The sequence below is a fragment of the Eutrema salsugineum genome, unplaced genomic scaffold (assembly GCF_000478725.1).
Source record: "Eutrema salsugineum unplaced genomic scaffold, Eutsalg1_0 scaffold_7, whole genome shotgun sequence".
In the NCBI taxonomy this organism is placed as follows: domain Eukaryota; kingdom Viridiplantae; phylum Streptophyta; class Magnoliopsida; order Brassicales; family Brassicaceae; genus Eutrema; species Eutrema salsugineum.
This window is the reverse complement of record NW_006256486.1, coordinates 1,865,203-1,892,878: the sequence shown is the minus strand read 5'-3', so window position 1 is coordinate 1,892,878 and position 27,676 is coordinate 1,865,203. Positions and strand designations below refer to the sequence as shown.

Here is a 27,676-nt window from a genome sequence, read left to right as displayed (position 1 = left end):
TAATCCAAAATCACAACTCTATAAATTTGGATCAATTTTGTTAATTAACTATTTTTTTTTGATAGAGGGTATTCAATTAAAATGCAGAAAACAATACAAGCTATGAAAATTAAGTCATACAGTTTTAGAAATATGTAAGAACATAGTTAAAGAGAATTAAGCAAGAGCTTAATCTAATTTTTAAAGCTGAAATTAAAGCTTACTAGTAAAAGAAGAAATAGACGAGTTAAAGATTTGGACTTTTCTACTAGTTGAATAGTCCTCGGCCACCACGCCCTCCAACCGTAATCCATTGCTCTTGGATCTTTTGGGTTGGTTTAAGAGGTCTACCTACTCATCTATTTTGGGCTAACTTCTTACAAAAAGACATGAAAAAAGCACATCACGTCAGCAACTATGCGCTTCATTAGGTTTGCTGAAAATTTTACTTAGTTGGCAGAGATTAATATTTTAAATTTCAAAACATTTATTGTAGTATTTAATGATAGATAAAATAAGAAAAAGCATCACGCTGAAAATATCACTACTTGTTTTCTGGCAATTTTCTCACGGAAAAAATGTAAAATAGTTGCGTTTCTTCAAATTCGGGGAAAATTTGACAGATTTAAACCGGAGGATAGAAAAGGATTGATCAAATTCATTTTAATGTAATTCGACGACATGATAGTTATTTTATTATGAAATACTGATGATAGGTTACATAAACGTTTTCTTATTAAATGAAATTTATAAAACTGAAACACGATACCAAAGTAACAAGTAGTATAAGATAAGAAAGAACACGATTAAAGTTGCAAGGCTCTTGACTATGGAACCCTATGAAGGAGCCATAGGAGCGAAATAAACTCCGATAGCATCAAAAGAACCACCATCCCTTCCGTGGAACCCTATAATAGCATTACCTTGACTCTCCAATACGAATTTGGTACCAGTCACTAATCCAAATGTCTGAGAGATTCTCCCTTTTGATGTCTTGAAAGTCAAAGACGTAAGGACCAAATAGTTACCTTCATGTATGTGGTCGTAGGTACCCTCCACAGATGTCATATATTCATTAGGAAAGTCCACCACAAACTGCAATTAATGTATAAAATTAGTGTTGGAAATTCTGTTTAAAATAAATATAGACCGAACCTAGTATATAAAATTTGTTGACCATGTTTAACTAGTAAACTTACAGTCGAATAATTTTGATATAGATACAATATTCACAAGAACCTCGTACAATAAGCACTTCAAAACCATGTTTATATATATGGACGAAGAATGTTTAGGGTTGTAGAGATGTAGGACCTCTTGTGTTTCTCCATTCTTCATCCCGTGATAACAAGATGCCACTTGGCCGTCTTGGTCGTAGTCGATGTTCATACTCCTTATATGAGTTTCAGTAAAAGTAACATACACTGCTCTTACGCCGTCGTAATTAGGACCATCATCCCAATATTCGCCTCCGGTTATGCCACCTTGAAGCTCCGATTTGGTAGGAGGAGTCTTTAAATATGCTCCAAGAGAGCGGAGGTTGAGCCCAGCAGATCCATGGAAGCCAACAATGATCTTTCCACTGACTTCAAGTGAAAACTTAATACCCTTTTGATATCCAATAAATCCTGAAGTCTTGATGTTGGTTTTGAATTGGAGTGCTTGCATCACACCAGTCCTTACGTCATAGTAACCCTCAACAGATACAATATGTTCGTATTTGAGATGGTCAATCTCTAACTGCAAACAATAAATGCGAAATTTAATAATTTTGATTGTAAAATAAGATATAAATATTCTTATACTTTTATGGTTTGTTTTCACAGTGCTATACATATATATATATATATTTCTTAAAATACAAAAAAAAATTCCAATAAAAAGTGTCTTTATAAAATAACCCGCATGAAATTATTAAATATACCGTCTGTGTAAAGCCGTCGGCCGAACCACCATGGATGGTTCCATCTATGGATTGTCCATTCTTGACATAGTCGAATTTGATGTAGTGAATGCCTTCATGACCACCGTGTACATAAATCTTTGTTACATAATCATGGTCGGCTCCATCATCCCAAAGCTTGCCGCCCTTCCCACCAATCGCTTCTAACTTTTGAGCGATTGCGAACACATTTGAATCTTTAAAACATATATAACTGAATTAGGGTATTTTGTTTTAATCAGATCACCATAGTTTATGCTGGGACTATGAAAATAAAAATAAAAATTACTTTTTTTTACAAGCCAAGCATCAGCCCTTGTCAAAACGAAGGGAAGAAGACTTGTGAATTCTCTGGATATTTGTACACAAATTGATATTAAACGTAAAATTTGATGTTGCAAGAAAAAAGAAATCAATTCATATAATATTTCTTCAAAATAATATGACATATATACATATTATAATTTGAAGAAAAATGAGGAAGCTTGGCTGAAATCTTTCATTTAGATGGAATGAGATAGAGGAAGAGATCTAGACATAGTTAGCTTAATTACCCAAAATGGCAGATGAGAGAGAGAGAATAAGATAGAAGATCAACATCATATGCTTCAGTGATTGATGAATGTATAGTTTGGGGATGAAGATTTATGCATTCATTAACCATGTAGCATATCTTATATATACCAATAAATATTTTTGGCTCTATAAAATATGTATAGTGTCCCATAAGGCAATCACTACAACAAACACACCAAGTAGCGTCTCTTTTTCTGAGCCAGTTGCATAACTGACGCAATTGGACTATATAAAATTAAGTACTGTACTTTATGATAATACTATTCCCTCTTAATAATGAGTAAATTATAAATAAATTTATGCAACAAAAGTTCTTCTTCTAGTTTCTCTTTCCAGAAACTAAACACGGTCTCTCAAAATCAAAATCGAAGAACATAGTTTCATCGAGGTCATGGAATTTTTCGTTACTCTGCATCTCTAATTGAATTGGAATCGTTCACAGACTCAACAGTGTGAAGTAGCTTCACAAAATTCGTAAACTTTGAATTGCTTAGAATTTTGTTGTGCTTATGATGACGAAAAACTTGATTTGATAACGATTATGAATTTCATTGAAGAATATAAGGGACTTGTTTGAGATACGGTTTTAACGGTGGTGAATATTAAATTTAAGAAAAAATTAAGGTAATCTTAATTGATTATAACTTTGCTTCTCTTAACAAACTTTCTTAAAACGAGTCATCTTCAATGCCTGGTTGTATTGGAATCGCAGATTAATGGGAGTTGCATTTATGTAGATTGGATTGATTTTAAAAGTTTAGACAATTATAAAATTCGCAAAAAACCTTGTTAGATTTTGCATAGAGTTTTGTGTATTTCTAAAAATTCATCAAAATATTTACTGTAATAAATTAAAAAATCCAAAATTATCTATATGATTTTGGAAGTTTTGTTTTATGAGTTAAATTGTTAAAATAAATATTATAATAACACAAGTTTGTGATTAACAAGCGTATGTGACTATGTTCATATATATAGTTCGATATATTTTGAAGTTTATCATTGACCAGGCAATTAGAAATCGATTATTGTTAGCTGGTCTATCGTTTATATGAATTTCTTGTTCGATTGTTTTCATTTATCTTTACAGTTGACTTTTAGCGTGATACGAATACTTGTGATTCCAATTCACGTGCTTATTAGTGTTGCCTTCACCGTAAAGTTGAACATATACCGTATATGATATACGATCCTGAATCTGTCGTGGATCTCAAGTTTTGTTTTTTTTTTCTTTTTTTTTTTGTTGTTTCTGGTCAACGAGGCTGAGTGATTTTTCACTTATATGATCATTAATGGGATTACACGTTCCATGAGAATAAGATTTGACTATTTGAGTTGTTTTTCTTAAATCACGTACTTATTAGTGTTGGCTTCACCGTAAAGTTGAACATATACCGTATATGATATACGATCCTGAATCTGTCGTGGATCTCAAGTTTTTGTTTTTTCTTTTTTTTGTTGTTTCTGGTCAACGAGGCTGAGTTCACTAATAAGATCATTTATGGGATTCCACGTTCCATGAGAATAAGATTTGACTATTTGAGTTGTTTTTCTTAAATAACAGGTCCGATATATAATTTGGTCAAGTATCTTCTCTCATATAGAAGATGTTTTTTATAACAAGTCTCACCCCAAAAGGCCAAAACATATATTTGAAGTGATTCATGTATCATGTTCAACGAAAGATAAAAATGATCATAACGAAAACCAAACCTTCTATTAAAAAAAAAAAATCATAACGAAAACCTTTTTTGTATTTAATCGTAGGGTAGTCTGTTAAATTACTGCATGTTGGGATATGAACAGTATGTTGTATAAAGTATACGAAAAGTCTCAAAGACTTTTTTTTTTTTTTTTTTTTAAAGTCTATTTTATTTCATTCCAACCCTTTAAAAGGGACATCGTTTTGATTACAGGAACACTGAATTAAAAAGGACCTAAAAAAAAGAAATAAAAGACATATAGGAAACACATGTGAAACGGGAAATGAGTAGTCGAAGCCGTCACAGCTGGATGTATTTGAACCAAGTGTATATGAAACTTTCGTGATCAGGAGAAATGGAAGAAGTCTGACGGGAAAGGCTTTGAATTTCCTTGCGATCCATACTAGCAAGCTTAGCTCTGATGATTAGTTGAATTTCCCTGATAATAATAGAGGTCGACTTAAAAATTGCATTGTGCAACCGTGAGTTTCGTTCTCTCCATAAGGAATAGACCACTGCTTGTAGAACGATCTTGCAAATAGTATTAAGCTTTGCATTCCGTGAAGGATTACGAACCCAGGAGACTATATCAAGAAGAAGAGTAGGAGGCGAGAGAGTCCGGTGAATGAAGAATGAAGTCCAAACTTCCTTGGAATAAGAGCAATCGAACAGAATATGAGCTTTGCTTTCCGGATATGAGTTACACAAAAGACACTCTTCTGGGACATTCAAACCCCAACTACGCAAACGGTCCCTTGTTGGTAATCTGTCACGCATGAGGATTCAAAAAACAAAAGCTTGTTTTGGAATGCAATCTCTAAACCAAGTAGATCCGTACCAAGTGACAGCTGGGGCTGGCGGATGAAGGAGTTTCCAAGTTTTAGAAGTTGAAAACATACCCGGAGGTTCATTTGCAGAGTTTCTCCAAAGGAAGAAATCCTCTTGTTCAGAGGAAGTATCAGGTGGGATTTGGGGGAGACAGCCCCTTAGCAAAACCAGAATCGGATGTCTTCCGTTTGAAATAGCCCATGAACCATTTGCGCATGCTTGAGAGACCGTTGCAGAAGAAGATATTCCAGTAACCCTTGGACCAGGAGGTCCAGTTAAATCAATCAGGGATCCAGAGAAGTCCAGTCATCATGCCAGAACAGAGCTTTCCTTCCATTTTTGACCTGACAGGCCAGAAAGGAACGCGCCATGACTCGAAGCTTCAACAGTTTTCGGCAAATCCAGCTCCCGGACCGATGGAAATCTGCGGACCAAAAGAGTTTCTCCTTAATGATATTCTTCTTGATCCAGGCAACCCATAAAGACCCGTTTTTAGCAAATATCAACCAAATCAATTTTAGACTGTAGACTTGGTTGGAGTCTTTAATCTTCCTCAAACCCAAACCTCCTTCTTTCTTAGGAATACAAACATAGTTCCAAGCAATTTTGGCCCCGCGGGCAGAATCAGACGCACCGCTCCATAAGAATGCATTGCACACCTTTTCAAGGAGGTCGATGCAGCCTTTTGGCAAAGGAAAAACTGATGCCCAAAAGTTTATGATGCTGAAGAGAACCGACTGGATAAGTTGAAGCCTTCCTGCAAAGGAGAGATGACGGACAGTCCATGATGAAATCCTTGCTTTGACTTTATCAATTAAAGGTTGATAATCTTGAGGATTCATCTTATGAGGTAACAAAGGAAGGCCAAGATATCTGACCGAAAGAGACCCCTGCTGTAACCCAAACAAGTCCGCTAAATCTCGAGAAGCCACCAGATTATTTCCATCAACAAACAGATAAGACTTACTCAGATTTAGAGCTAAACCGGAAACCCCTTCAAAATTACGCAAAACACGTAATATACCGTCCAAAGACCTCTGAGAGTCATCAAAGAAAATGAGAACATCATCTGCAAAACTCAAATAGGTAATGAGAGGCTCATGACAAAGAGGATGAGGGTTAAAAACACCTTCACGAGCTGCCCTATCCAAATCTCTGGATAGAATATCCATTGCCAAAACAAAAAGAGATGAGGATATAGGGTCACCTTGCCTTAACCCTTTTTTGCCGGGAAAGAACCCTACTAATTCTCCATTAAGAGCCACCGAGTAGTGAGGAGTGCTGATACACTGATTAATCCATCGAATAAAACCATCCGGAAGATCATAAGCTTTTAGAATATTTAACACAAAATTCCATTCCACATTATCATAAGCCTTTGAAATATCGATCTGTAGACAGCCCCGAGAAGTATCACCAGGTTTATTGAAATCGACTACAAGTTCGGATGCAAGAAGAACGTTCTCGCACAATAATCTGCCTTGAACAAACCCTGCCTGATTTCTTTGCACTGAGTCAGCTGTAAAAAGCTTGAGCCGAGAAGCCAAAATACGGGAAATAACCTTGTAGACTGTGTTACATAAGGATATCGGCCTAAATTGTCCAAGCTTGGAAGCTCCAGGAACCTTTGGAATTAGAGCAATGACTGTGGAATTCACTTGCCTGTGCATTGAGGATGTCAAGAAAAACTCCTTAACTGCCTTAATTAAATCGGCTCCAACTAAAGTCCAAGAAGAGATGAAGAACTCGATAGTAAACCCGTCAGGCCCAGGGGCTTTACTCTTGGGTAAGGAGAAAACAGAAGCTGTGATCTCTTCATCGGAAGGAATAACACACAGCTGGGCTGAAATGGCACTTGAAAATCGAAAGGGATGAAGACTCTTTATATGATCAACAGAGTAGGGGTGGACGCCAGGATTTGCAGATCCTAATAAGTCCAAATAATACTGTGTTACCATATTTTTAAGCTGAAGAGGATCCAAAATTATGACATTTGCATTGTCGTAGAGAAAGTGGATTCTATTCCTGGATAGATTGGCAACAACAGACTTATGGAAAAACCTGGTATTAGAATCTCCCTCCGACATCCAGCGAATTCGGGACTTGAGTCTGAAGAAGTTTTCCTCAGCAGACGCGAGAAAATAACCACTTATCTTTAGCTATTTTCTCATCTTCGAATAATGCTGGAACTGGGTTAGATAACAGCCTTTATTGAATAGACTCCAAATTCTCAAAAGCCTCCTTGGTCCTAGACTGAATGTTACTGAAACTGCATTGATTCAAAGACTTGCAGCAGAGTTTTGCGGACCTCAAACGCTGATATAAAGTAACCATATGACCCGTTGGGTTGACCAGACTGTTCCAAGCACATGCCATAAGATCTGAATACTTCGGGTGAGAAGAATAAAAAGAGAAAAGGTAAAGCGGGTCTTCCTCCTTACAGATTCGTTTGACAAGGTGACAATGCAAGGAGAATGATCAGAGCTTCCCGGGGCATCAAAATAAGCGCTTGAGGAGGGAAAACTGACCTGCCAGCTTTCATTAATGAGAGCTCGGTCAAGCTTCCTGGACTTGGGGTTTGAGGGGCTCTTGTTGCTCCAAGTAAAGAAGCATCCCCGATGGGAAAGATCGAATAATCCAGAAGAAGACAGACAGTCCTGGAGATCGTTCATACCTTGAAGAGAGACGATACTCGGATGAAGGGAGTAAGCTTCCGACAAGGATAAAACTTGGTTGAAATCGCCCATGACTAACCAAGGATGATTGCCTAGTAGGGTTGAATTAGACAAATGGTCAATCGTTTCCCACAGAGAACGCCGTTCAGAGTATGTGTTCCGAGCATAGATGAAGGCTACAGTAAATGATTGAGTGGAGACTAGATTAAAAATTCCGCAGAGCATAATCAGGTCTGTCTTCATATAGGTAACAACTGATAGAAGGGGATTCCAAATGACCAGAATTCTTCCGTTTACTGCTTCCTCCGAGTGGTTTGAATCAAAGTTCTATCCAGGTAACACTTGCCGCATGAACTGATCCAAATTTTCTTGTTACACATGTGTTTCCAAAAAGCCGCCAAATAAAGGACGGTTGGTGGAGAGCCACCTCTTAACTGATAACTGCCGAGAGTCGCCGCAAAGGCCTCGTATATTCCAACAAAAACACTTCATAAGAAGTCAAAAGGGGAGTGCAGAGCACTAGGCTTTTAAAACTAAGGACAAATTGCGAGGGCAATTGTCCTTAGAGCCAGAATCAGGAATAGAACGAGGAGAGCGAGACGATGACGGGCCAGATGGAGAAGCAGATAATAAAAGGAGGGTTTGACGTTGTTTCCTTCTAGCACTAGAGGAACAGAGTTTGCCTTCCCCACAGAATCCGATTTAATACCAGAACTAGATATAATTCCTTCAGGACACCTGAGCTCCAAGTGCCCAAATTCCTGACACCGCCTACATCGTGGAGGAAGACTAGGATAAGATGCAAAAACAACCACTGAGTTTCCCAATTTGTCTGTGACACACACGGACGAAGACCTCTGCTTTGCAAGCTCGACAACAACCTTCAATTTTGCAATGCCGTTTGAGTAAGGAGGAAGCTTCGAAGATTCTGAATGAACAGGAATCCCAATTCCGGAAGCGATGGTACTGAAACTTTGAAGCGACCAAAGCTCTTGAGGAATATTTTTGAAGAGAACCCAAATTGGCGCGTGAACAAGTTTCATCGGTGCCAAATTCGCCAAAGGGGACCAGACAGAGACGGTGAAAGAGCAATTTCCGGAGTACCAAAAGCCTATATCCCAAATTGGATTTAAATCCGAAAATATTTTCGCTGAGGAAGGAGGATTTCCATGAAAATAAGCAATAAGGTGGTCTTTCCAAACTTGAGAGGATCCAAGGGTGATGGAATCTGGAGCCCTGACAACTGGAGTGCCGTCGGAGCCAAATGAAGGAGAAGCCACCTTAGAAAGCTTCTGGAAGGAAGATCTGACTTTCGAAACCCAAAGAGAAGGAGAATAGTCCTTAGATCCAGAGGCAACAACATCAACTTCTGCAGGAGACGAACCACCAGGGATATCCGAAGAGATAACACAGGCCTCCGAGGAGGGAAAGAGGGTCTTAGGACAAACCCCGCCGGAGCACCCAACTCAGAAATGGGATGGAGGAAGAGTAGATCGGGGGGAACAGGGGGGAGGGAGAAGAGGAGAAGAGAAAGGTTCAGCCATAGAGAGAGGAGGCAAAACAAGAGATGCGAGGAAAGGGAGAGGATTCTCACCGTCGGCGAGAGGCAAGACGGCGGCGGCGAAGGGTTCCTAGTCCTAGGTTCAGTTTAAATCAGATTCCTCAATTTAACCAAAATAATGTCTGGTAAACCTTTCATCCCACAAAAAATGTCTTTTTGTCAAGTCTCAAAGACTTTGTATCTCTATATGAACAGTATTTTGTATAAAATGGACGAATCATCTGTACTGCTATCCTATCTTATTAGGTAGCTACTAGCTAGCTGTTTTAGCTAGATTAGTAATGGAAAATCCGTCTCTAGGACTGAAGTTCTCTTGTAGTGTTTATATTGTAGATTGAGTTTTAATTTCTATCAGGAACACATTTTCTGAAAAATAAATAGTTTGATTGTCGTAAGTTAGATCCGACCAGGCAACCATGAACCATCTCAGACCACTAACAATGCTACTTAAATCTTTTGACATTATTTCAATTTACACCTCCTAATTGTCCACTAGTCCCCGTCTAAACCGTTTAACTGCTACTCCACCGTCCACTAGCCTACTGAGTTTTAGAACCGAGACAATGGAAAGTCCCGAGAGATCATCGTTGGTTTTCCCTTGAGCCATTGTCTCAGACACGGGACACGATCCACCCCTATGCTCTCAAACGACGACCAAGAAGCAGCTACCGAGCTTGTTGTCAAGTACAATCCGTTTCGCTTGGTCACCAAACACGGTTCAAAGTTTAAACATTTGGGAGATTGAGTTCACAACGTCAAGATTTTTTTTTTCTTACGACGTCACCCTCTATTTTGAAATTTTTCAACCCTAGACGCTGCCAAACAAATAGATCAATTTTCACCACTTAAGTCCGGCTGATATAACAAAAAAAAAATTTGTTCGTAATGATGGTACAAGAGTTGTTTTATTATTAAAATATTGAAATAGGCTTGAATAATTAAGCCTTGTCTTTATTACATGAGATTTGCAGAATGGAAAACCAACATCACATTAACATTTGAGACAACAAGTATAAATACTAGTACAGTAAGTAAAAGATACGAGAAATAATTTAAGCACCATGGTCAAACTGTTCAAACTCGTGGCTAGTTAGTTTTTCCATGGAACCCTAATAATTTATAATCTTCATAATTCTGAAATTACGAAGTAATCGTCGGTGAGAAATAAACTCCCATAGCATCGAAACCACCACCATCCCGTCCATGAAAACCAACAATAACATTACCTTCTCTCTCGAACACGAATTCAGTTCCAGACACTAATCCATACGTGGGAGAGATTCTTCCTTTGGATGTTTTGAAACTCAACGACCTAATGACCAAAACGCCATCCTCGGGGATTGTGTTGTAGGTACCTTTCACGGTCGTCAAATATTCGTTTGGATAGTCGATCGCAAACTACAATGTTTTATAAAGCAAAATTAGAAATTAGAACTCACCATTGATCTAGACAAAAAAAAGGAAGATCTCACCATTGAAAGAAATGGAGATCTAATACACATACAAATTCATGTCAAAACGTTTTCCTATGAAGTTCACATAAAATAAATCCTTGTAGACAAAGGATAACGATCCAATTAGTCCAAAGGAATGATATGGGCCAGTATATTCCGTACCAATTGGTTTGAAAGAACAAGAAGACAAGTTTTATCATATAGTGGTTCATCAAGAGCATTAAGAAGAATGTTAACATAGAGTTGAGGAATTTAGTACCTCCTTTGTCTCTCCATCCTTGCTCCCGTGATAAGAAGTTACCACTTGGCCGTCTTTGTCATAGTCGGTGCTGATACTCCTAATAAGATAGTTAGTATAAGTAACATACATCTTTCTTACACCGTCATAATTAGGACCATCGTCCCAATATACACCTCCATATAAACCACCTACAAGTTCCGATTTAGTAGGAGGAGCCGTTGTTACATATGCTCCAAGGGAGTTTAGGTATTTCCCAGCAGATCCATGGAAGCCAATGATAATCTTGCCATCGACTCCAAGTGAAAACTTCGTAGTACCCTTTGGATATCCAATCAATTCAAAAGTCTTCAAGTTGGATTTGAATTGAAGAGCTTGCATCACACCGGTCTTGTCGTCGTAGTAACCATCAACAGACACAATGTGTTCATAATTGGATTGGTCAATCTCTAACTGCCCAAAAAATAAAAAGATTGCTATATATAAACAAAGATTTCAAAATCATGGAATCTCGGCCACATTTTTTTTTTTAATTATCTCTGTATTCATGTACTTTTAGTAGAGTATTTAAATTTTTTTGAAGAAACTAGGATATCCACTTGAAAACTCAAAAACATACAGTTTGTGTGAAACCATCACTCGAAACACCATGGACTGATCCATCTATGGATTGTCCATCCTTGACATAGTCGAATTTGATGTAATGAATTCCTTCACGGCCACCTCGTATATAAACCTTTGTTACATAGTCATGGTCGGCTCCATCATCCCACTGTTTGCCCCCTTTTCCACCAACTGGTTCCAACTTTTGGGCCGTGGCTAACCCATTGGAATCTTCATAAATTGAAGGCACACAGTGTTATTATATTATAATCTATGTTGAGATTTTTATTTTTAAATGTTGCTTCATGTCAAGCATCATATCTGTTCAGAATTAAATTTTTATGCGTCTATAGTTTAATATATTTTGAACTTGATAATGATTATAATATATTTTTATGCGTCTATAGTCTTTATTCTTCAAAATTATTATTGAACTGTTATATTTTATGGTAAGAATATAATTAATAGAAATAATGAACATTAGTGTTTTAATGTAGTATCGTTTTAACATTTCATCTTATATAAAACAAATGCATGGAAAATCATGTATAATAAATTGGGATATATAATTAATAGAAATAATGAACATTAGTGTTTTAATGTAGTATCGTTTTAACATTTCATCTTATGTAAAACAAATGCATGGAAAATCATGTATAATAAATTGGGGAATATAATTAATAGAAATAATGAACATTAGTGTTTTAATGTAGTATCGTTTTAACATTTCATCTTATATAAAACAAATGCATGGAAAATCATGTATAATAAATTGGGGAGAGAGAGAGAGAGAGAGAGAGAGATAGATAGAGAGAGAGAGAGAGAGAGAGAGAGAGAGAGATTAATTACCTATAATGGCTGAGGAGAGAAAGAGAAAAATATAGATGATAAACATTTTTGCTGTGCTATGATGATTGATAAAGATGCTATTTATAGACACAAGTTTGTTCCGCTCTTTCACATAAATAAATAACTAGTGGCCTATATGGCACAAACAGAATAATGTTTTTCAGTTTTCAAGTTTTTATTCTTCTAAAGATTTTATTGGACCGATTTATTTTAAACGGAATTTGATTTTTTTTTTGTGAATAAAGGAATTTGATTTTTAAAATATTTGTTTTAGATGTGTAACGTTTAAAATATCTTATGAATTTATTGTACTGGTTATTAACTTTTTTTTTGTCAAAAAGTTTTCATTTTTATATATTTTTGTTTTTTTTTAATTTATAAAGGAAGATGGGTCAAAAGTCCAACACATAAAAAAAAGAAAACAAGGTCCAAAAAAACTCAAATGGACTCGATTAAGTGAAAATTCTAAACCAGAGAAACTACAAAACCGGTCTAAACCGGATGGCGGATACACATTAACCCAAAAACGAAAACGACTTTTCCACAGCCGCCGCTACCTCCGCCGTTAAGAAACAGAGCACCAGAAAACCTGAATCTGAGACCCAAAGAACGCTACCACCTCACGATGAAAGATCCGAGAGAAAAAGTAAAACACCTAGGATCCAACTGGTGACCATAACTGAGGAAAGGAATGATAGGGAATATGATATTCTTCTCCATTCCCAAATTTTTTTACTATTTAAATGGAATTTTTATTACATATCATTCCTCTTTATTCATTTTTATAGGAGGAATTATAGAACAAATATATTCCTTAGGGAATAGGAAATGATAAAGAAATAATAAAAATTGGTAAAAATATATTGTTTGACATCAATTTAACGTGAATTTGTTCCATTTTTTGTTCCTGTTTTTTAGTTACCATTTATTATGATAATCTGTTCTATTCTTTGATTCTTTTTATTTTTTTTCCTTATCATTTCTGTTATTCCCCAAATAGTCACTAGTTGAACCCCTAGAAAAGAAGAGGAGAGCCGATCCGAAGACAAACTCGAAAACCACCAGTGGGAGGAGAGACCCATACCACGCCTAGCGACCTCCGAGAAGCCTCCATCGACGTAGATCAGCCGCCGCCAGAAATCTCCTTTCATGAACCGTCTACGCCTTCAAAACAAACGTTTTACTCATGAGATCTCCGATGGTTCAAGCTCTCAAATCCTGAATCGCCGCATCTAAACCCCAACCTCGCTACAGCCACCACCACACCGCCGGGAACACCTTTAAAAACCATAAGAGGAGAGCTCGGCCGAGAGGCGCTTGAGGAAGCTTCACCCGATAGGATCCGCAAAGCACCACTACCACCGATCTCCTGCCGAGCCACCGCAGCTTCGCCGAGAAGCCCAGATTCGCCACCAACTCTGTTGAGGAGAACACAAACAAAAAAAAAAATAAAATAAAAAGGGGAGAGCCCTCTCCGGCAAGATGAATCGCCGGAGAGGCAAAGGAGCTTTCAGATGGCGTAGGCGAGAGAGAAAAGAGAGAGGAGAGAGAGGCCGCTCAAAGGGAAAAAAACTTCTACCGGTTATTAACTTACTATCCTTAATTACGATAACAAAAAAAACACATGAATGACTATGAATTATACTTGATTTATTTTCAAGTTTATTTATCATTGACTAATTAACCATAAAATCAATCAAATAATAATTCTTTATCAAAAAAATCAATCAAATAATAATTCACACATTTTTGCCCTTCATTCATCAAGACCCAGTGTAATCTACAAAAATAATTTTGTGCTTTCCATTTCTATCAGTAAATTCTTGTCTAGGGGTGATTTAGGATTTAGAGATGAAGGATTTTAGATCTATGATTCGTCAACACGTAAATTTTTTTTGATTCTTCTTTCCTTCTATATAATTTTATCAAAATTTTATTGGCCAAGGAGGCTGAGTGATATCTTCACTACTAAGATCAAGTTCTTGGGAATGTTTCCATGATTTTTTTTTCAAACCACACAATTCCGATATTTTGTTCAATACTTCTCTCATTTAGAAGGTGCTTTTTAGTAAAAGTCTCACACTCTTACCCCAAAACGTATATCTGAATCATTTTATGGTTACGAAAGATATATTATGAAAACCTACTTGCTTTTAACTAAGTCAGTCTCAGATCTGGTACCTAAATATATAGTTTTGACTTTGGAGACTATATACTTTGTTACTCACTTTTCGTGCCTTCTTAGCTTCACGTGTTCAATATTAATTATAAGACTGAAGTTCCTTAGACCATGATTATCGCTGGTCTTCATTGGATCTCTTATCATTAAAAGTGAATAACTATAATCCAATGGACCTCTAAAATGTTGAATACTTCTCTTATTTGAAATAAATTAGAGACGGTTTCAGGCTCTACGTGTCACGATGTCATTGGATATTAGAGAAAAGGGGAAAAAATTAGGATCTTTGATGAATCTGTCATTTCTCTTCCATGACACCTCGTTTCGTCTTCGATCTCTCCGTCAAAGGCGAGGAAGATGACATCTCAATCGACGGATGATCGGCCTGTTCTGTCATCGGTTTTTTAGCGGCGGATGATCGGACAACCTTTTCGACGGTAAGCAATTCCTCTTTCTTGCCTTCTCTCCTCGTTTTCATCGGACATTTCAAAAATAAGTCTACGATTTACTTGTGGTTTGTTTATTTCTTCTTCATCGTTTTCATTAGATCATTATTGATAGTTGATGCCTTTGATTACATCGATTTCTTTGATTATCGACTGTTTTTTTGAATGATGGTTTGAAAAATTATCGATGGTGTCTTTGATTGAACTTTTCAGTTTGTTGAATAATTGATGGATATATAGCAATGCATATGCAAAATAAGAGGGTCTTTAATTTAGGTTTCTAAACCCTGTTTATTATTTGAATATAGGATAAGATACCCATTAGGGTATATTAGGGTATACAGCGATGCACATGCTCTTAGCTCAAGATTGATATTAACTACTTGCTTGTTGATTAAGAGAATATTCTGTTTGAATTTGTGTTTACCATTTATAATTGCATGTTACATTTTTGTAAAGGTTATTTTAAGAAATAATAGTAATTCCGTTTAGTAAACCCAAAATAAAAGTTTAAAATATTTTGAAAATGGAATCTGAACCAGTTTTCTTTTCTTGATAAATTGTATAAATGGTCCCAGTTTTACTTATGGGATAGTTATCGGTTGTTATTTAATCTATGAGTTGCTCTAGTTTTGAGGTTTAATTTACTTAAACTTAGTATCAGAAACACACTTTTTTATAACTGCAGATGATACTTTTACTACAAGAAAACATGCATGTGGTTTCACACACCTTTACGTAAATATCACTATTTATATAATGTCAAAATATATTACTTATTTGAGTACATATTAATTAAGCTTATTTCAGATCTCAAATGAGAAATTCAGTAATAGTATTTTAATTTGAGATGATGCTTTTTCCGGTGCACCTAAATTCTACTATAGAACCGATCATATCTTATTAATTACCATATTTTGGTTTATTCGAGTTTGATAACATGTTTTAGCTCATCAACTTCTAACCCAAATCCGACTGGGACTTACCGTTTAAATATTAATTAAGTTCTCACTTTACTTCAGACTAGATTCTAACTCCGTGCATCCGCACGGAAATATTTTTTATTGTTTAACGAATTTTGTAATATAATATGTGTTTTTGAGTTTAGATATAATTATAATTATAAATATATTTTTAATAAGTGAAAATATTGATTTTTGTGTTTAGATATATTTTTATAGTATTAAAATTAATTATGATTATAAAAATATAATTTTAACCCGTCCGCTAATATTAATTCAAAATGAACTATTATAAAAACATAATTCTAACTTTTCCGTTCATATTACCGTATAATATAAATATTTGTTAAAAGTTTGAGATGTATTAACAGTACTATTTAGCATTATAGTTTTCTAAAATTTAATCAACGAAGGGAGTACAACTGTTTTTTCAAACCACATTATAGTGTATGCAATAATTTTTAATTTTTTATGTTTTTATTTTGTATGAAAAATATATTTTTGATATACGTGTATAATTCAAAATTAGTGATTTTAGTTACCAAAATATTTTTAACCCGATTTTTATATATATTTTTAGTTCTATAAAATTTTAAAAATATATTTTTAATATTTATATTATATTTTTTAATTTTACCTATTATTTTATTATTAATTTGTAAATAAATCATAATCGTAAATGATATAGGCACGGGCCTATAGATGGGGATGGATCCTTGTTGTTGGTTGTGTAACTCTCTCAACAAGAACAGAAATGGGTTTGATATGAAAAGAAGATGGAACTCGATCAGTTGGTTGTGTAACTCTCTCTGATTGAGTCAAGGAATGAAGCGAATGATGATGCACACGGTGGAACGAGGGTCGCCACAAAGCTCTATGGACTGAACCTTGATAAGACCGGCGAGAGATGGATCAAACACCAACTCTCAAGAGGAGGATCAAACACCAACTCTTAAGCGAATTCAGAGAATTCAAAGACAAGACAAAGCTTGAAAGAACTGCGTTATTTTATTGATAGTAGGGTAAAAGATACACGGCTGCTTATAGGGGACTTTATAAGAGAGTCCAATGCAGCTTTGCCCTTCTTGGGGACTTGAAGCAAATTACATAATAAGGACACAACTTTCTGGGACTCTAAAGGAACAGACTTGTGCAATAACTAAAGAAATATTCTAAGATTTAAAACTATGAATGGAACCTGTAAAACAAACCAAAGACAGAAAAACCATATTAGGCAAGTAAATAAACGTATTCATTCCCTTACCTTGGTGGGTTGGACGGCTGAGATGATCTTAAGTTGGTATGATGCTGATGCTGAACAAGGACACTTCTTTGTTGGGTCGGAGAAGTGGCAATTCAGTTGTTGGGCTGTCTTGTATCAGGTAAGCTTCTTCTTTATTAGGCTCCTCCAGGCTTCTTTCTTGGACCGTGGCCTTAAAGCTTGGGTACAAAGAGTCTTCTTGCTCGTGGATGCTAAGTAAGGCTTCAATAGCTTGATTAAACTCCTCTCTCAAGACTCTAGTTCCGGATCTTGTTCTTGGCCCTTGTCTCACGGCTGGTATAGGTGGAGCTTGTGCTTCTATGCCCTCATCATCCCCTCCCTCTTGAGAAGGTTCTGACCTCAGAACAGATTCATCTGCAACATAAGGAGACAAGTCAGTAACATTGAAAGTAAGAGATATGTTAAACTCACCTGGCAGCTCCAGCTTGTATGCATTGTCATTGATCTTCTCCAAGACTCGGAATGGCCCATCTCCCCTTGGTGCAAGCTTGGATTTTCTTTGTTGTGGGAACCTTTCTTGCCTCATGTGCAACCACACCCACTCTCCTGGTTCAAAGGTAACCTCCTTGCGCCCTTTATCAATTCTTGCTTTGTCCTTTTCGTTCTTTTTCTCCAGTTTCTCTTTAACTTTTTGGTGCAGCTTCTTCACAAAATCGGCCTTAGCTTCTCCTTCTGCGCTTGAATAGATGGCTGGTGGCAAAGTAATAAGGTCTAAAGGCGTGTGAGGGTTGAACCCATAGACAACTTCAAAAGGAGATTGGTTAGTAGCAGAATGTTTTGAGCGATTATAAGCAAATTCAATGAAAGGTAGACAAGATAACCAATTCCTGAGATTCTTACCAACCGTGGCTCTCAATAAGGTTGAGAGTGTACGGTTTACTACCTCTGTTTTTCCATCCGTTTGGGGATGACAAGTGGTGGAGAATAATAGTTTGGTGCCAAGCTTTTTCCACAATGTCTTCCAAAAATGGCTGAGGAATTTTGTGTCTCGGTCTGAAACAATGGTCCTGGGCACTCCATGTAGACGCACGACCTCTTTAAAGAAGAGATCAGCTGTTTGGGTTGCATCATTGGTCTTGTTACATGGTATAAAGTGCGCCATCTTTGAGAACCTGTCTACTACTACAAAAATGGAGTCTTTGTTGTTTATCTTAGGCAAGCCTAGAACAAAGTCCATAGAAATGTCCACCCAGGGTGCATTAGGAATAGGTAAAGGCATATGTAAACCATTAGGGTGTAACCTGGACTTAGCTCGGAGACAAATGATGCATTTGGTGCATAGCTTCTCCACATCTCTTCGCATGTGTGGCCAATAAAAGTGCTCCATCAGCACGCTTAGTGTCTTGTCTCGGCCAAAGTGTCCCATTAACCCGCCTCCATGAGCCTCCCTAGTGATCAACTCCCTCATGGACCCTTGTGGGATGCATAGCCGCTTTTCCTTAAATAGAAATCCATCTTGTTGGTAAAATACTCCAAATGCGGCCCTTGCAGTTTCTTTGTACACCTCTGAGAAGTTGGGATCAGATTCATATCCACCCTTGATGTGCTCAAAACCCATGATCTTGGCTTCCATTGTAGAGATGAGAGTGTAACGCCTTGAAAGTGCATCGGCTAAAACGTTTTCTTGCCCCTTCTTGTACTTAATCACATATGGAAAGGTTTCTACGAACTCTAACCATCGGGCATGCCTTTTCTTAAGTGTGGTCTGGCCTCTTAAGTGCTTGAGGGTCTCGTGGTCTGTGTGAATGATAAACTCCTTTGGAAGCAGATAGTGTTGCCACGTTTCTAGTGATCTCACCAAAGCATAGAGTTCTTTATCATAAGTTGGGTAGTTGAGTGTTGCTCCACTTAGCTTCTCACTGAAGTAAGCTACTGGCCTCCCTCCCTGAGTTAGAACAGCTCCTATGCCAGTACCTGATGCATCACACTCAACCTCAAACATTTTATCAAAGTTAGGAAGGACTAAAACCGGTGCCTGCGTGAGGCTCTCCTTCAGCTTGTTGAATGCGGCTTCTTGAGTCGGTCCCCAAGTGAAAGTAGTGTTCTTCTTGATCACTGAGGTCAATGGGGCTGCTATGGTACTGAAATCCTTGACAAAGCGCCTATAAAAGCTTGCCAGACCATGAAAGCTTCTAACATGTCCAACCGTGGATGGTGTGGGCCATTCTTGGATGGCTTTAATCTTCTCCTCATCCACTTTAAGACCCTGAGAACTTACAACAAATCCTAAAAATACCAATTGATCAGTGCAGAAGATACATTTCTTAAGATTTGCATATAAACCCTCTAATCTAAGTGTCTCTAGAACCTGTTCTAGATGCTTAATATGATCTTCTAAGCACTGGCTGTAAATCAGAATATCATCAAAGTAAACCACTACAAACTTACAGATGTATGCTCTCAAGACGTGGTTCATGAGTCTCATGAAGGTACTTGGGGCGTTTGTGAGGCCAAAAGGCATCACAAGCCACTCGTATAGACCTTGCTTGGTCTTGAAGGCAGTTTTCCACTCATCTCCTTCCTTCATTCTCACCTGATGATAGCCACTCTTTAGATCCACCTTTGAAAAGATAGTAGCTCCACTTAACTCGTCCAACATGTTGTCTAGTCTCGGAATTGGGTGCCTGTATTTGATGGTGATGTTGTTAATGGCCCTACAGTCCACACACATCCTCCAAGAGCCATCCTTCTTGGGCACTAACAAGACGGGTACTGCACACGGGCTGAGGCTCTCTCTTATGTATCCCTTAGACATTAAATCCTGGACTTGAGCCTCTAGCTCTTTGGCCTCAGTTGGGTTAACTCTATATGCAGCTCGGTTAGGCAAGGGTGCTCCGGGTACTAGATCGATCTGGTGCTCAATGCCTCTTATAGGTGAAAGACCGGCTGGTATCTCTTCTGGAAAGACATCTTGGAACCTTTCCAATAGCTGAGCCACCTCGTGTGGAAGTTCTGGACCTTCCTCAATACCTGAAAACAAGCTTTCTCTAAAGATCATTAGTAATACCGGTTGTTTATGATCAAGAGTTTTAAGAATTGTACTCGGTGAGACTAATATATTAGTTTTACTTAGCTGTTTCCCTTTGTTCATGGCCTGTTGCATTGCATGAACTTCTGATGGTGTAAGAGGGGCTAAGTTGTGCTTCTTGTTGTTGTGAGTGAAAGAGTAGTAATTGGTGCGACCATTGTGTACGGTTTCTTTGTCAAATTGCCATGGCCTCCCAAGGAGCAAGTGACCGGCTTGCATGGGTACAACATCACACGTGACTTGATCACTATACTTTCCAATGCTGAATGGCACGACAACTTGCTCCGCAATCCTCACCTCCGTGGTATCATTGAGCCATCTTAATCGGTATGGGCTTGGGTGCTTTGTCTTTTCAAGACCTAACTTGTCTACAAGATACTTGCTAGCCACGTTAGTACAAGAGCCACCATCTATAATGAGACTACATACCTTGTTTCCAATGCTACATCTTGTATGAAAGATGTTTTCTCTTTGGAGTGTCTCGGGGTCACTTAGAGCACCAAGAGATCTCCTGATTACCAACATCTCTCCAACCTCAAGGAAATCGGTTACCTCTTCTTCTGAGTCAGTGGCTTCTAGCTCGGCCTCATCTTGTGACTCATACTCTCCATTGTCTCTCAATACCATTACCCTTTGATTTGGGCATTCTTTTCCAAAGTGACCTTTTCCCTGACACTTAAAGCATGTTATATCTCGAGTCCTTTGATTAGGAACCTTACCTTGCTCATGTTGAGCCGGCTTTGATGGCCTGGAAGCTGGTTTCTTGAACCGACTTTCCACTTCTATAGATTTGCCTTTGTCCATCGGTTTAGAGAAGGGTTGAGTCCAAGTAGACTTTCCTCGGTTAGTGGCCGCTTTCTTCTTGAAATGCTGCTCGGCTTGTATAGCAAAGTGCAGTAGATCCTCCATGTGCTCATAGTTCTGCCACTCTACTTTTCTTGCTATTCTATCTTGGAGGCCATCAACGAATTAGGCCATCAATGTCTCCTCCGAGTCTTGAAGCTCCAATCGATTTCTGATGGTCTCAAACTCCTCGTAGTACTCTTCTACGGGCCTGTTTCCCTGAGACAACTTCCGAAAACGTTTCTGTAAGTCTCTAAAGTAATAAGCGGGCACATACCTCTTCCTTAGGTGGAATGTCATGTCCTCCCAAGTGGTGATCTGGCCACGTCTTAGCCTCCGTCTTTCAGAGACTTCTCGGTCCCACCAAGTGAGAGCATTGTCGGTCAGCTGTGCGACGGCTAGAGACACCTTCTTGGCTTTGGAATATTGGTAGTAATCAAAGATATGATCCATCCTTCTTTCCCAATCCAGGTAAGCCTCGGGGTTGACCTTTCCAGCAAAGGTAGGTGGTGTAAGTTTAAGATCTTTGCCCCCATGTCTCTCGTCTTCTCTATCTCTTTCACGGCGCTGTTGCTGGCCTTGGCCATGGTTATCCCGTCTGCCACGTCGGTGATTTGGGTCAGGTGGGAGTTCATCTTCGAGATTAGGCATGTCATCATCAGTCTCTTCTCCATCGTGGTCATGTTGTTGCCTCGGTTGATTCCCATTGTTGTTGGGTTGGGCTGGTGGTGGCAACCGTTGTTCCATCAAGTTAAGACGGTCACTCAGAGTCCTCATACCGTCAAGTAGTTGTTGCATGACTTCTGGTAGAGGTGCGGCATTGTCTCCCATGATTGGTGTCTACGTTCAAGAGCAAACAAAGATCAAGTGCAAAGGAGAAATTGAAATACGACTAAGTGTTGTTTTTGGTTCTTTCCTTTTCTTTTAATGCAATAAAACGACGGTGCAATGCTAAAGAAATGTAAACTCTTCTTTTTTTTTGTACGTGATTATGAAAACTTTCCTTTTCTGGCTAACTAGGGCTTTTGACAAAATTCTCGTTCTAACAATGAGCCGCAACTAGTCGATGCTATGAATGATGCTAAGGAGAATGATTCTAGATATATAGATGAATGTTCAAGATGATATGCAATGTATGCAACCGAATAGAACTCTTTTTTTTTTTGAAAAAGTGTGCGACAAGAAAACAAAGATGCAAAAGAGATTTAACCGAAAGGTATGAAAAGATAAAACCTGGTTTTTGGAACCTTTCGGCTCTGATACCAGATGATATAGGCACGGGCCTATAGATGGGGATGGATCCTTGTTGTTGGTTGTGTAACTCTCTCAACAAGAACAGAAATGGGTTTGATATGAAAAGAGGATGGAACTCGATCAGTTGGTTGTGTAACTCTCTCTGATTGAGTCAAGGAATGAAGCGAATGATGATGCACACGGTGGAACGAGGGTCGCCACAAAGCTCTATGGACTGAACCTTGATAAGACCGGCGAGAGATGGATCAAACACAAACTCTCAAGAGGAGGATCAAACACCAACTCTTAAGCGAATTCAGAGAATTCAAAGACAAGACAAAGCTTGAAAGAACTGCGTTATTTTATTGATAGTAGGGTAAAAGATACACGGCTGCTTATAGGGGACTTTATAAGAGAGTCCAATGCAGCTTTGCCCTTGGGGACTTGAAGCAAATTACATAATAAGGACACAACTTTCTGGGACTCTAAAGGAACAGACTCGTGCAATAACTAAAGAAATATTTTAAGATTTAAAACTATGAATGGAACCTGTAAAACAAACCAAAGACAGAAAAACCATATTAGGCAAGTAAATAAACGTATTCATTCCCTTACCTTGGTGGGTTGGACGGCTGAGATGATCTTAAGTTGGTATGATGCTGATGCTGAACAAGGACACTTCTTTGTTGGGTCGGAGAAGTGGCAATTCAGTTGTTGGGCCGTCTTGTATCAGGTAAGCTTCTTCTTTATTAGGCTCCTCCAGGCTTCTTTCTTGGACCGTGGCCTTAAAGCTTGGGTACAAATAGTCTTCTTGCTCGTGGATGCTAAGTAAGGCTTCAATAGCTTGATTAAACTCCTCTCTCAAGACTCTAGTTCCGGATCTTGTTCTTGGCCCTTGTCTCACGGCTGGTATAGGTGGAGCTTGTGCTTCTATGCCCTCATCAGTAAATATATTATATAAGCAACATAAATATCATATCATTTACATCATTATAAATATTTTATATTTCAAATATGACCATTATTTTTCATATGTTAATTATTTATTTTTATCAAAACTTCTAGGTATTTTTGATAAAAATGTTTAATAGTATAGAAATTATTTAAATTAGAATCTTTAAATCAAAAATTAATATCTGATTTATTATTTTTAATCAAATCAAATCAAATCTAAATTACCTATATTTTAGGAACTCTAAAAATATTTAAATTAATAATTAATTTTCGAAATTAAATATAAATAATTATTAAAATTATTTTTAAACACTTAAAAAAAATTAGGAGTGTTTGGAAGCAAGTATTAAATGTGCTTCTGTTTTAATATAATAGATGTGTAATCTTTCCGTACAATTCTGATCTCAACTTTTCAATAGTAAAAGTGTACGTATTTTTCTTTTATTTATTATTAATTTTTTATACTCCATTATAAGCGCATGCTAAGCAGCAATCTTTTTTTTTTTGCCCTCTAAATAATTTTATTAAGATTCAGGAGTACAATCGTTTGTTACAAAAGTTTGTAAAAAATTAGGACAACAACAAAACAATTTCCATGGGATCAGAGAGGTGGCTGCTTTTTTAGCTAGGAGATGTATACAAACGTTCGTATCTCGACCCCGAAATATAAACTTGATCGTCTCAAACATGGATTTCCATTTGTGGATGAGCTCGAGGTAATAACAGAGTCGTTCATTAGGCCGATTACTATTGATGAGCCGATTGATGATGAGATTGTCCCCTTCAAATTCTATGTGACGATATTCTAACGACCAAGCAGCTTGCATCACCCATATTGGTGCTGAGCATTATGATTCTGCTGGATAATGACGACCTTGAAAGTTGCCCATCCTGGCCTCAAGGAAAATGCCATTGCTGTTCCTTATAATCCAACCTAAACCCGAGTCCCTATTTCCTTTGTGATGTGAAGCATCATAATTATATTTCACCAAACCATTAGATGGAGGGCGCCATTTAGTTAATCGAGATGTTCTTCTTTTAGGTAAATTCTGGCCGGTTTGTGGAGATAACGAACTCTGTGAACTAGCCAACCATTCCTTCATATCCTCTATCGCTCGATTCAGTGTGCCTTCTTCACCAAGACTTTGACGATTGAAAACAAGATCATTACGACATTTCCATAATCTCCACATTATCCAGAATGGAAGATGTCTATTTTCTTCAGATATGTTGGTATCATTATGAATTGAAAATAGAAGCCGTAACTTATCTTCTAATATAACCAACAGATGACAAAGGATTTGTGTTGGGAGACCAGAGAGTCGCCATACCGTGTTAGCATACTGACAAGTAAAGAAAACATGTGTCACTTGTCTCTTCGGCAAAGCAGCACCGTGTACAACGGTAATCAATTCTCATCCTTCGCCGTCTAAGGTTTGATTTAACAGCAATGGCTCTGGAAGCCACCCTCCAAATGAAGTGCTTTATTTTTGGCACAACTGTGGAGTTCCAAATGCCTTTAGCCAGATCAGAATGTGAAGCCAATGGTGGTTTTGGTTCACTTTCATCGCTGTCATGGTTTATCGCAAGCTGATACCCTGATTTAGCCGAATAGATACCGTCATTGGTATAATCCCATATCTTAGTATCGTGTGAAGGTTCTGATGGGATAAATATCTTCCGAATAAGATGATGATCATCCTGTTCAATCAAATCGGCAAGGAGTTCATCATCCCATTCATGAGAGTCGGGATTGATGAGCGTTTTAACTGGTAACGTTGGGTTAGTATAGGGCAATAAACGTGGTGGTCGCGGCGGTATCACAGGGATCCAATTGTCACTGCCAATCATTGTATCTACTCCGTCTCCAGTACGCGTGTGCAGTCCGAGATTTAGAAGATCGCGACCAAACATCAAAGATTGCCATCTGTAAGAAGGTTTCGTTCCCATTGATGCAATAAGAAGAGTTCCATTAAGTAACGTCCTTTGAGCACTTGATAAAGAAGACTATTAGGGCGTTGTAATAACTTCTATACTTGATTGCCCAAAAGCGCTTGGTTGAACTTGTGTAGTTCCTGGAAACCAAGTTCAACCAAGTTCAAAAGCGCTAGAGTTAGACCTTCATCGAACTCCTTGTCTCCTTGTGATTTGATCGTACTAAGTCGGTTACGAATGGCTTTGTCCAAAGTTTTGATCAGTAGCTGCGGTGGTGAAGGAGCTTCTCCATGGCGACGCGCATTCCTCTCTCTCCATAAACCGTACATGGTTGCGTGAATAGAGTATCGGAGTAAGAACAGAGTCAACTTGTCATATTCTCTGTTCTTGATGATGCAGAGGACAACATTCCAGTTTGCTGTGTAATTCTCCCGCAGGATACCTTTAACAAGAGCTTCCCAAATATGAGCTGAATATGAGCATTCGAAAAACAAGTGTTGTGTCGTTTCTAAAGGATGATTACACAGAACACAGCTCGGATCAACGTTTGCATTCCATGTCAACATCCTTTCGCCAGTAGAGATCCTGTCATGCATTACAGTCCAGAACAAAAACGAGTATTTCGGAGTAGAATATTTAAACCAAGCCACTTCATCCCAGCCACAGCGTGGGTGATTTTCTCGAATTTGCAACCAAGTGTCTTTCGATCGAAACCTCGGCTTGTATGTATCAGTTCGACATTTCCATTTAACAACATCTGCAGCAGTGATGATCTGACCTTTGATAGATTCAAGCTCGTCCTCTACCTGCTGTAGCAGGATATGCCAATGCCTCCGTCGTCTATGAGATCTCAAAACTTCATCCATATTAGCATTCAGTGAAATCCCTATGTCTATACTGTCCCGGGGTCCCATAAGATCAAAAAGCCGACCCTGTTCTGACCATTGATCAAACCAGAAAGAGGTACCCACACCATTCCTGATCTCTACTTTGTGAAACTACTTTGCCAGAGGCCTGATCTTTAGGATTTTCCACCACATCCACGAGCCTTAACTGTATGTCTCTTTAACTGACCAAAACAATTCCTTGCGAAGCAGATACATCCGAATCCACTTACTCCACATTGAATCCTCCGATGAGAGAATTCTCCAAATTAACTTGAGGCAACTAACTGTGTTCACTTCTCTAAGGGGTCGCAAACCCAATCCACCCTCTGTTTTTGTCCTGGTAACTATGTTCCATGCGATCTTTGTCTTATGTGTACTCAACTCCGGACCAGACCAGAGAAAAGCAGAACAAAGCTTTTCGATTTCATCAGTGCAAGAGCTCGGCAACCGAAAGGATGTCAGCCAAAAGTTGGTGACACTCATAAGAACTGATCGAATAAGTAAATACCATGATGTCATCAGCAAAGCTCAAATGAGTAAGGGGAAGATTTTGGCATTTCGGATGATATCCAATATCCCTCCTCCGTGCCACACCATCCAGTAACTTGGACAAGACGTTCATGCATATGAAAAAAAGGTAGGGCGAGAGAGAACAACCTTGCCTCAACCCTCTACTACTCCTGAAAAAACCTGCAAGTTCACCATTCACCTGAACCGAGAAGCAGACAGTGGTGACGCACAGACTAATTCAGTGAATGAATTTTGGAGGAAATCACATTGCAGAGAGTGTATTAAGGATAAAAGACCACTGCACCGAATCAAAGGCTTTAGAGATATCAATCTGTAGAGCACAACACGACGATATAGAAACAGTGGTAGTCTTTGACTAATTCAGTTGCCAAAAGCAGATTCTCCACCAACAATCTATCTTTTACAAAAGCGGACTGATTTGGAGTTATAAGTCTTGGCATCAATTGCTTGAGCCTATTCGCAATGATCTTAGAGATTACTTTGTAAATGATGTTGCAGCAGGATATCGGTCGATAATTCTTCATCTCTTTTGCATCCGATTTCTTTGGTATAAGAGCAAGGATGGTAGTGTTAAGCCCTTTCGACAAGAAACCAGTAATAAAGAAAGACTGAATCGCAGTGATGAAGTCCTTCCTTATTACAGGCCAAGCTGATCGATAAAATTCATTCGTATAGCCGTCAGGGCCTGGGGACTTATTTGCAGGCATTGAGAACAAAACTTTTTGAATCTCTTCCTCCGTAAATTCTTTCTCAAGCAAGTCACAATCGGTCAAAGAACAGCGAAAATCCAGCAGATCTTCCAACATAGATACCGAATGATCTTCTAAATCAGCAGGTCTGTGTGTGAAAAATTCATGAAAAAATCGCTCTGCTTCCTGCTTTATGCCCTCCTGAGTATTCACCCTCTCCCCATTAGGGCACTGAATTTCCCTAATCGTATTTCTTGCTTCACTGATTTTACAGCATTGTGGAAGGTTTTAGTGTTTTG

At 38.2% G+C, this 27,676-nt stretch overlaps 3 protein-coding genes across 3 annotated transcripts; all 3 read right to left on the bottom strand.

Moving 5' to 3' along the window:
- Positions 1 to 816: 816 nt before the first annotated feature.
- On the bottom strand, positions 817 to 2,564 carry LOC18010482 (jacalin-related lectin 8). The gene is made up of 4 exons (XM_006392904.2): positions 2,476 to 2,564; positions 1,904 to 2,118; positions 1,294 to 1,719; positions 817 to 1,074 (listed from the first exon to the last, which is right to left on the bottom strand). The coding sequence occupies exons 1-4, from the start codon at positions 2,522 to 2,524 to the stop codon at positions 817 to 819; spliced, it is 948 nt and encodes a 315-aa protein (XP_006392966.1). The 5' UTR covers positions 2,525 to 2,564.
- Positions 2,565 to 10,404: 7,840 nt separating this feature from the next.
- On the bottom strand, positions 10,405 to 12,457 carry LOC18010481 (jacalin-related lectin 10). The gene is made up of 4 exons (XM_024150386.1): positions 12,409 to 12,457; positions 11,576 to 11,790; positions 10,978 to 11,409; positions 10,405 to 10,662 (listed from the first exon to the last, which is right to left on the bottom strand). The coding sequence occupies exons 1-4, from the start codon at positions 12,452 to 12,454 to the stop codon at positions 10,405 to 10,407; spliced, it is 951 nt and encodes a 316-aa protein (XP_024006154.1). The 5' UTR covers positions 12,455 to 12,457.
- A 12,908-nt stretch (positions 12,458 to 25,365) lies between these two features.
- LOC112082824 lies at positions 25,366 to 26,136 on the bottom strand. Its single transcript, XM_024150352.1, has one exon. The coding sequence runs from the start codon at positions 26,134 to 26,136 to the stop codon at positions 25,366 to 25,368; it is 771 nt and encodes a 256-aa protein (XP_024006120.1).
- Between the last annotated feature and the right edge of the window lie 1,540 nt (positions 26,137 to 27,676).

Bases quoted from the DNA above. Each gene is read 5' to 3' on its own strand.
- LOC18010482 (XM_006392904.2), bottom strand. From the start codon at position 2,524: ATGATGTTGATCTTCTATCTTATTCTCTCTCTCTCATCTGCCATTTTG. The intron at 2,119-2,475 runs GTAATTAAGCTA...TATGTTTTAAAG, and splicing joins TCTCTCATCTGCCATTTTGG to ATTCAAATGTGTTCGCAATC. The intron at 1,720-1,903 runs GTATATTTAATA...TATTGTTTGCAG, and splicing joins CCGACGGCTTTACACAGACG to TTAGAGATTGACCATCTCAA.
- LOC18010481 (XM_024150386.1), bottom strand. From the start codon at position 12,454: ATGTTTATCATCTATATTTTTCTCTTTCTCTCCTCAGCCATTATAG. The intron at 11,791-12,408 runs GTAATTAATCTC...CAATTTATGAAG, and splicing joins TCTCTCCTCAGCCATTATAG to ATTCCAATGGGTTAGCCACG. The intron at 10,663-10,977 runs GTACTAAATTCC...AAAACATTGTAG, and splicing joins AGGATGGAGAGACAAAGGAG to TTTGCGATCGACTATCCAAA.
- LOC112082824 (XM_024150352.1), bottom strand. From the start codon at position 26,136: ATGGATGAAGTTTTGAGATCTCATAGACGACGGAGGCATTGGCATATC.